We start from the raw sequence: 9800 nt of genomic DNA on the forward strand, positions 1-9800 counted from the left end.
TGTCAACATTAAAAAGTACATAAAAAATTATCCACAACATTAAAAAGTGACAAAAATGACAAAAAAATTATAATAATGTTGAAAAAAAGTGACCAAAACAGCTTTTTTTTTTCATGGTTGATGGGAAGATAAGATAGATAAGGGTTAAAGGGTAAGCCTGGTATTATTCTATATCTGTTTTTGTAAAAATATATCCCATCAAAAAACACTCAATCAACTATGTGTAAGTACATTACAATACTTCTGACTTCCCTATTTCCTTATGGAGTTGGTACACAGCTCCATTGGTTCCTACTGAAGATGGTAATGATGAAAAACACCTCACAAATATATAGTTTCAATTCTAAAAGAGGCTTTTCCCCCTGTGCTTCCTAATCATCTCTGTGTGAGCAGCCGTGCAATGCATTCTGGTAGCGTTGCGGGGACTATGGAGAAATGGGGCGCCAAGTTGCCAGTTGAATCCAGGCTATTTTATGCAAATAAGTAGCATCCAACTCAAGTCCAGTCTCTTTTATATAGACATTAGTGGTCCCTAATACTGTATCTGAAGTCTCTACTATGTTATTAGACCTTTTTAGTGGTTTTATAAATATACTAATATAAGTGGTGGTGGGGGGGGTGGGGTGGTCCCCTAATATGTATCTGAAGTCTCTTTATATAGACCTTAGTGGTCCCTAATACTGTATCTAAGTCTCTTTTATATAGACATTAGTGGTCCCCTAATACTGTATCTGAGTCTTTAATATACCTTAGTGGTCCCTAATACTGTATCTGAAGTCTCTTTATATATACCCTTAGTGGTCCCTAATACTGTATCTGAAGTCTCTTTATATAGACTTAGTGGTCCTAATACTGTATCTGAAGTCTTTATATAGACCTTAGTGGTCTAATACTGTACTGCGGTCTCTTTATATGACCTTAGTGGTCCCTAATACTGTATCTGAAGTCTCTTTATAAGACCTAGTGGTCCCTAATACGATCTGAAGTCTCTTTTATATAGACCTTAGTGGTCCCCTAATACTGACTGAAGTCTACTTATGTATAACCTTAGTGGTCCCCTAATACTGTATCTGAAGTCTCTTTATATAGACCTTAGTGGTCCCCAATACTGTATCTGAAGTCTCTTTTATATAGACCTTAGTGGTCCCTAATACTGTATCTGAAGTCTCTTTTATGTAGACCCAAATAGTCCCCTAATACTGTATCTGAAGTCTCTTTCATGTAGACCCTAGTGGTCCTCTAATACTGTATCTGAAGTCTCGTTTGAAAGCCATGATGTCTCTTTCTAATGGGTGGGCCAAATTCTCTGGGCGGGCAAAGCAGAGAAAGGGGAGGTGACCTTGCCCCTTATGACCTCATTCGGAGCAAGATTCCAGATCGGCCCATCTGAGCTTTCATGTTCTCAAAGGCAGAGCAGGAGACCCAGGGCTCGGGTTACACCTATCTGTGTAACTTGGGGAACTCATAGTAATGTTAAGAAAACACATAAAGTGACAGTTTCATGCCATGAGACCTTTAAAAATGGGTCAGCATCTGATGGAGGTCGCCACCTCATCCTTGCAGAAGAAAACAAGTCCAGCCAGGTCCAATTTAGAGGAATCTCTTGGGCACACCCAGAACAAGCTGGAGGAATTCCAGAATATATCCCATCTGGGTGACAAATGCCTAAGTAGCTAAAGAAAAGAATGTCTGGGTTGTATGCTAATCTAGCTGCTGCTTTGACCCAGACACTTTAAGCAGCTAAACTGGGTGGGTGGATGGAACTGATGAAATTTGGTGATGGAACGAGATGCCGAGAAAGGTCTGGAGCGTTTCTCAGATGCTTTCTCTGAAATATGGACACCGTAAGTGGTTTGTATACAGGGCAGTGATGTAATTTGTATTCAACAGTATGGAGGTCCCCTTGCTTCTGCATTTAGAATATAATGGAGTTTGAAGAGGTGTACTCCAGACAGGAAAAGTTTCAGAACAACTGCAAAAAGCAACACTGATTTTGCCATGTGACAGTAACATACAGTTCCCGTGACATGTCCCTCATTGCACAAGACATAAAGATGTATTCTCTTACCTCTGAGTTTGTAGGAATCTCCAGTAGTGGATTGAATAGTAAACATGTAGGGAAAGTCGGCGCTGGAGACCACCATTGCTCCAAGGAGAGGCAGAGACCCTCTGGGAGGTCGCTGGCTTTTACTGAGTTCATTGAGATAATACTGAAGCTGACCAACCTCTGGGTCCAGGACAAAATATCTGCAGGAGGGAGAAGTGAGAGAGACACAAGGAAGACACATGAGGTGGAGAGAGGTTAGGACAGAGAAGAACTAGAGAGAGGAGGGTTGCCATCCCAGCGAGTAAGTCTTCAAGAGTCTGACTACTATTAATGTTGCTAATTAGGCTACATACAGCTTTAGTTTTAGCTTGTTCATAACAGTTTGCCTTTGACTTAACAAGCGCAATATACTGTATCTAAAACATACCACTGGATGGGAGACTGCCAACAACGGTTGCATATATAACTTTTATTGGCTTTGTACTCTGTTTTATTGGCTCAGTCTACTCTAAGGGTGCACTTAGAACTCAGTTACATTGTATTTGGCTAACCCGCCCCGGTGATGTTCTCTCCTCCGAGGCCTCTTGGCTTTGCTGCCCTCTTTGTGTGTGTTAGTGTGTTGGAGCAGGGGCTCAGCCCTGTCCTTGGGCAAAAACAGATCGACGACAGATAGACTGCATGTGCAGCCATAAACTACACCAAAACCCTTTTCCCATAAAGTAATGATGACCCTATGACTCTGGGTAGCATCACTGGTAATGTCACATCACATTGGAAATTAACGGGAAAGGAAGTGGCGATTAGGCAGATAAACCAAGGTGAAGAAAGGTCAGAAAATGTGTAACAATATGTTCGTCGTCAGGTAAACAGTCCGGGGACCTGGAGTATTTACTGGTAGCTGTACAATGTACAGGTCAGATTGTAGCCAATCCCCTGCCCAGTAGTCTACACAGACCACTCCTCTCCTGCCTTGTGAGAACAGTGGTAAGTCACTTTAACCTCTAAACCCCAGCACCACTGGTAAAGGGGAAGGGGTTGCTTAGCCCTGCCATATGTGTCAGCCATTACCATCTGGGTTTGGGTAGTTTTGATTTGGAATCTGCAGCATGACAAGAATAGTACCGTATGTTTACTGTATTTAGTGCATTATGGTAATATGGGCATAATGATCAATAATGTCCTTTTCACTCCGATCCCCTCATTGGATTGGAGCAAAGTGTCATACAGACATTTCTTTCCACAAGACAGTCTATCCTCCAGAGGCAGCATGGGATTACCTTCTGTGCACCCTAATAACTTTGGTAAGTGGGTGTGGTCGGAGATATAACCCCACCCAGCAGTGATGTCACAGTGTCATGGAGCACACCTGTACATCACTGCAGCAGGTGGACAGGGAAACCATGGGTAGCTAAAACAATGTGACACCCACTATCACAAAATATGATGGTATCATATCATACAATTCTTTTAACATGGTAAACCATGGTTGTGTGTTTCTTTGCAAGTTTCTGTCTTATTCTCTGGCAAGAGAAAGCTTTGTACACATAAAAACTAAACTAAACAATTCTCCTATTACTATTAAATAATTAAATTCGGAGACAGTGAGGGAGTGAGACGTGAGCAAATACCTTCTACCATCCTCTGCAGTGGGGTGGCTTCAAACATCATCAGCGTGCATCCATTCAGAGGTGGGTTTCCGTTATAATATTTTATCTCTACCCTTTCTCTCTCTCTCACACACACACAAACACACACACACACACACACACACAATCCCAGCCACTGTTGGTGAGGTATTGCTCTGTCAGCATTCTCCACTCGTGATAAGAGTGAGGACAAATCTTATTTCACTACCACTGGAGCTCATATGCAGCTATGAGGGCAGAGTGGTTTTACCCTGGAGTCTGCAATCTGGTCATGAAGCCGTGTCTCTGAGCCCTGATGAGGAGAGGCACTGAGGGAGGGGAGCGACAGAAGCAGGGATGGATAAAGAGAGAGAAAGGGTGCTACAAAAAAAGCAAAAGGTTTACCAGAAAACAAGGAAACCAAGCAATGAGAAGAAAGAGACCACACTGAATAATTTAAATAGGTTTTCTTCGGCTCCACTGCTGTGTGGCAGGCAGTGGGACATCAAGCAGATCCATATCCAACTCCTTCTCTTTTCCAACCGTAAACCATCAGCAACACAAGCAAAGTGATTCAATAAGCTCTGCTGTGTCAGCTGTGTCTCCTGTCCCCGGATGCAGCAGAGAACATGGCAGAGCGTGGGGAAATGCTACAGCTAACATCGCTGACACATGGAGCATGGAGAACGTCACCTGTCTCCTAAAAGTCATTGTCATGCATGTTCTGATCGGACCCTCTGTAGTGTCTGTCTGTGCCTTCCAAAACATTACAAATCACTGACAGATCAATGTGTTTCATGATGTGACAACACTATGCTTGAGGTTTGCGAAGGGTTTAGAGAACGATCACGGTGTAACATCACTGGACACAGAACAGGAACCCACAAGCGCAACCCAGAGACACACAGTTAAAAGTCTAAATCCAAACGGTTCATTCATAACAGGCAGGGTTGAAATCCCCAAGGCTAACTTCCCCAGGGAGGAATCAGACAGATAAATGAGGTCGTCAGGATCAAGATCTGGACTGCTTAAAAAAACCTATCTGGCACGGTTTGTATGTTCTCCCCATGTCTGCATAGGTGTCGACTGGGTGCTCCGGTTTCCCCCACAACCAAAAACATTTACAGCGCCTGGAGACCAACTCCAGATGTGAGCCAGTGCCTTGACCAGTCAGTTATCAGGGCACTGCTCAGACATGTACTAGGTTCTCCAGCCCGCGGGCGGGCGTAATCAGAGAGGAGCAGGTCAGGTGGGAGAACTGGTGGGAAAGGGCTCAGTGATCAGGAAAGACTGGTGACACATGGACTCTTTAGTGGAGCCGACACACACCAAGATTCATTTGCTAAGTCTGTTTTAATTGCACTTTCTCGCCTTTTGTTTTTATCACTACCTCAACTGTCTCTTTTCAGAGTTATGGAGCACTGGCTCCACTCTGTCCGGTACAGCACCAGCCAGCAACCTGCCATGCAATCCTGGAACATCCACCCAGGCACCCATTCTGTCCAGGGACATCACAAACACAATAGGTCGGCATGAGGTAAAACATGCAGAGACAAATATGTATGCAAGACATACAGTTACATAGAAATGCATATAGACAGGAACAGAAGACATAGTGATGGAGACCAGAACAGAGAGGATATTAAGATAGAGTTAAATGACAGAGAACCACAGGTAAACACAGAAACAGACACTATAGACATGCCACTATGGTATAAATTGCCAATGATAAAAGCTAAAGAAAAAGAGCAGATTATTACAGAGAGCATATGAAGAAACAGACGCAGACATGAATAACAGTAGAGAGAAAATAGACTGATTTGAATAGAGAGCCTTAATCAGTAGAGATAGGAGGACTCTGAAGTAAAAAGGGAGGTACAATGATGAGTTTAGCTCGGTGGCAGCTCTCCTCTGCACTTCTGCAGATTGGAGTACAGTCAGGAGCAGCAGCCTACAGTCCTTTTCTCTGTGGATTAGATGGTCTTTTCTGCAGAATGTCTTTGAGACGGGCCAGAGTACTTCCATTTTACAACCAGAGGCGGTTCCTACAGTAGGTTGGACGCGGCCAACACCGGCGGACACCCGCGAGACAAGGAAGCCCACGAGAGTGTTAGCTAGTGCTAGGCCCGGGTAGCATGAGCATAACAAACGTCGTAGCCTACTGCCAACCATCAGATTTCATAGGAAGGGATGTAGGCCACAGCTGGTGTGGTGGGGGCAGCGAGTCCCCTTCTATGAAGATGATACTGCATGAAACCTGGTATGACTGTAAAAAGCATGTGGTACTCTATTACAATATAGTATATATATTACATAACATATCTCTTAAAGTTTATGAAAAAGTGTTTTTTTTTTGTATAATGGAAGATGTCTTTTTCTGTTTTTATGTGTGTGTGTGTGTGTGTGTGTGTGTGTGGTGGGGGGGAAACTATGGTCATGCCAGTACGTTCATAGGATCAGATCGGAATCTGCCAACGTTGCAGAAACACGACAAAGGGTGCAGTGTCAGCAGAAATTGGTTTCTTTAAAAAAAGTACAAATGAGACTTAAGAAATAATCCATCTACACGGAGATGAATTGGACACCTTAGCAACAGGTCCTAAGAAATCACTAATTGGAGGAATATTATAAATAGGTGGGGGTTTCCCCTGAGGACGAGGTCCCACGAGGGAGATATAAAGAGGCAGGACAAAGGACTCATTGTGTAGGGGGGTCAGGACCTCTGCTCTTTTTGAGCCCATTAAACCCGTTTGCATGTGAGTCTGACTCTAGTGGGTTTGTTTCTAAGACCTTTGGGAACTTCAATAAGAAACAGCAGAAGTGGATCTGAACCATCAGTCCGGCCATGAGCAGTCTAACACAATAATACACCGGCTCGTCACATTCAGGGAACTCACAGGTCTCAGAACATTGCAAGTAGTTGCAAGTTTCAACTCGGCACAAATCTGGTCTGAAACGGGCTTTAGGGTAGTGTAAAGTCGGGGTCACGGATGAACAGATGACCAGACTCCTGGGCTGCAGCCTGGCGGCAGAGTTGACCATGCAGTAATCTGCTTTGAGGAGAGGGAAGGAGGAAGCAATGCTTATTGACTCACTGGGGCAGAACGCTCCTCATAAGAGAATACTGGGGTCTTCCACAGAGACTCCACTGGGGTCTAATGACACCTGCAGAAGCAGGTGGAGCTCATTGACCAGACGGGGGGGTAGAATGCAGATCTTATCCATGTTGTCTTCTGCAGCAAACACTGCAGAGGAAAAGAGGAGCTAAATGAAAGGCTGACTCATCAGTCAGCGAGGTGTCCAACCAACAGGACATGTATCGGTCCAGTTGGCTCCTGGAAGGACGGAGCCTAGAGACACGAGGATGGAAAAGTAGTCCCCAGGTAGAAGCAGTTCTTGATTGAGACAGACAGATGAAGAGACAGCAGTAGTCAGGTGAGGGGGACAAAGCCAAAATTAAATATTCAGTGGGAAAATAATTGAAAAAGAAAGAAACGTGTGTGTGTGTGTGTGTGCGTGCGTGCCTTTATACTTTTTGTTTTTGTATGTCTTAAAATTTCCATGTTTTTGTGTCTGTTTTTATCTTAAAAATATCAGTCAGTTTTGCTATTTTGCAAGTGTATGTAGTGTGTTTCTGTTTGTATCATATCTGTGAAGTCTTATTTAATGTTTGTTGATTTGTAATTAAAACAAGATATTTTATGAAGCACATAAAGCTGCTTCCAAAGACTACATTAGTGATGAAGAGGGTGTGTTTGGCAGCGAGAAGTCTTCGGTGAACCGCCTTGTCACAACAAATAACAGGAAGAAAGGAAAGGAAAGGAAATTCCCTTCTGACAGGCCGGGGACAACAACACAGCAACGGACAGAGACATTTTCTTTTTTGAGTCAAAAGTCATACAGTGCCTGGGAGTGTGAGAGAGAGAACGAGAGAAAGAGAAAGAGAGAGAGAGAGAGCGAGAGAGAGAGAGAGAGAGTGAGTGTGTGTGTGTGTGTGTGTGTGTGTGTGTGCAAAAGATGATCATGGAACTTGTTACATGTTGGGATGCTTTCCCTGGATCCGAGAGAGAGAGAGCTAGAGAGAGAGAGAGAGAGAGAGAGAGAGAGCAGTTACAAAGAGAGAGAGAGAGAGTGAGCAGTTAGAGAGAAAGAGAGAGAAAGAGAGAGAGAGAGAGCTAGAGAGAGAGCAGTTACAAAGAGAGAGAGAGAGTGAGCAGTTAGAGAGAAAGAGAGAGAAAGAGAGAGAGAGAGAGAGCTAGAGAGAGAGAGAGAGAGTAGGGATGCAGAGAGGAGTGCAGGGCTTTCCTGCTCCTGGATGACTCATTCAGTGTTTGTGGGACTCCCACCCCCACACCTCCTCCCTCCATCACAGACAGATGACCTGATGGTACAGTACATCCTCCTGCTCCACAGATGTTGTGGGATGTCTCCCTGAGTTGGTTATGATGACCAAATATATAGGCTTGTAGGCTACATAACTAAAATATGATCAGAAACTGAGATTGCAGTTACATTTAGAGAGATCCCAGGATCCCTGCGTGTCGTTTTAGAGGATTTCTGGAACGCACACAGAGAGATTAACTAAGGATGAGGATTCATTCTATACATTTTTTATAGGCTACATTTTTAAGAAATTAAAAAAACAGTTAGGGGTATGGAATAAATACATTATGGATCCTCTGGGAACTCATAATAAACTCCATTTTCCCTAAGATCCCAGACTTGTATCCATCTGTAAAGCACATGTCGCCTGTAACACCAGGATCACTGCAGACCTCGACCTGCTCAGACCCGGGAAGATTTTAGGAATAAAACAGCACACAGGGTCGGCATATATGATCTCTATGATATGAATCCCATACAGGGACAGAACAGACAAACAGGCTGATCAGGGTCAGTCATGGTGTCGGTCAGTGAGCTACCTGCTCTGCCAGCCCTGCAGCGGGTTGGTGTACTTCTTCAGGACCCCCTCCAGGTGCCGTTTGCTGCGGGCCGACCCTGCGCCACTGTCCCTGGTCCCGGAGCCGACTCGGCCGTGCGGTTGCTCCTGCCTCCTGCCGGGGCTCCTGCCGGGGCTCCGAGCGGGGCTCTCCGGACGCGCTGCCCGGCTCATGCTGCTGCTATGCCCGATCCCTCTCCGCTCGGAAGTCACAGGCTTTTCCGCGGGAAACAAAGAGGCAGAGGACAGAGATGTGCACCCCAGACCGACTCCTATCCAGCTGCTGACACTCCGCACACTGGAGAGGGATACTCCGACTATAGCACTGCGGAGCGCTCTCTCTCTCTCTCTCTCTCTCTCTCTCTCTCTCTCTCTCTCTCTCTCTCTCTCTCTCTGACGTTATTGCGTTATTTATTTTGGAAATCCCGCGTTGGTCACTCCCCTCAGCCCGGGATACTCCCCCTCCAGCCGGCCACAGGGAATCAATAATGCAGTACAAGCTCCGAGATCATCCACACTGGCTTCTGATTATATATTCTAGAAACAGCATGGCGACACATCGCTTACAAATATCAAGAAGTAGGCTATTGGATACATGCATGCAGGTTTGGAAATGTGATGATGTCATAGCTAGAGATTATCTCCCCACCTTTTGCACATGTAGGCCATATTTAAGAATATATTATAAGAATGCGATGTGCATGTAGCCTACAGCTGAAAGACTTTCCTATCAGACTGGAGCCTGAACACATCTTCTCCTACATCCACTAAAAGGCCTATCATCTCTTCATATTAAAGAACTTTGTATTATATGATCTCTATCAGTATATCGCTGTCATATGTCATAATAACCATTGCTCACTACTAATCACGTTATCCCTAATAAATCAGTCAGCCTGTTATGTAATCTGGAGCCAGTCTGCCGTTTGACGTCAACACCAAAAAACTACAACTTCCAACAGGCGTGTCTGCAGAGCGTTCTGTGACGTCATCAGAAGAAGACGCGCATTGTGCAGCCGGCCAGCTCGCGATCCGGGGGCAGCTCGTGTACCGTCTGGATTCTGTGATCGGTCCTCGGAGGCTTCAGCATGGCCGCTCCGCTCAGAGTGTGCATAGTGGGCTCCGGAAACTGGTGAGCTGTCGGGGGGGTGATGATGATGATGATGATGATGATGATGATGATGATGAT

The 9800-nt window shown here is 44.9% G+C and overlaps 3 protein-coding genes across 4 annotated transcripts in view; 2 read left to right on the top strand and 1 right to left on the bottom strand.

The window, feature by feature from the left end:
* The window catches only part of LOC116691592 (oxysterol-binding protein-related protein 11), a 38947-nt gene extending 30051 nt beyond the window's left edge, over nt 1-8896 (bottom strand). For both annotated transcript variants that reach the window (XM_032519345.1, XM_032519344.1), the window contains exons 1-2: nt 8595-8896; nt 2069-2247 (exon numbers count right to left, since the gene is read on the bottom strand). In XM_032519345.1, the coding sequence (XP_032375236.1) occupies nt 2069-2247; nt 8595-8785 (370 nt within the window). In that variant the 5' untranslated portion in view covers nt 8786-8896. The remainder of the gene's footprint in view (nt 1-2068; nt 2248-8594) is intronic.
* A 580-nt stretch (nt 8897-9476) lies between these two features.
* gpd1l (glycerol-3-phosphate dehydrogenase 1 like) overlaps nt 9477-9800 on the top strand; it is a 7794-nt gene continuing 7470 nt past the window's right edge. Inside the window, 1 exon segment of the mRNA XM_032517549.1 lies at nt 9477-9743. Coding sequence (XP_032373440.1) covers nt 9700-9743 — 44 coding nt within the window. The 5' untranslated portion in view covers nt 9477-9699.
* The window catches only part of tcaim (T cell activation inhibitor, mitochondrial), a 31217-nt gene continuing 30940 nt past the window's right edge, over nt 9524-9800 (top strand). The window contains exon 1 of the mRNA XM_032517541.1: nt 9524-9535. The gene's annotated coding sequence lies outside the window, so the exon portion shown is untranslated. The remainder of the gene's footprint in view (nt 9536-9800) is intronic.

The sequence above is a fragment of the Etheostoma spectabile genome, chromosome 6, assembly GCF_008692095.1.
Source record: "Etheostoma spectabile isolate EspeVRDwgs_2016 chromosome 6, UIUC_Espe_1.0, whole genome shotgun sequence".
NCBI classification, from domain to species: Eukaryota; Metazoa; Chordata; class Actinopteri; order Perciformes; family Percidae; genus Etheostoma; species Etheostoma spectabile.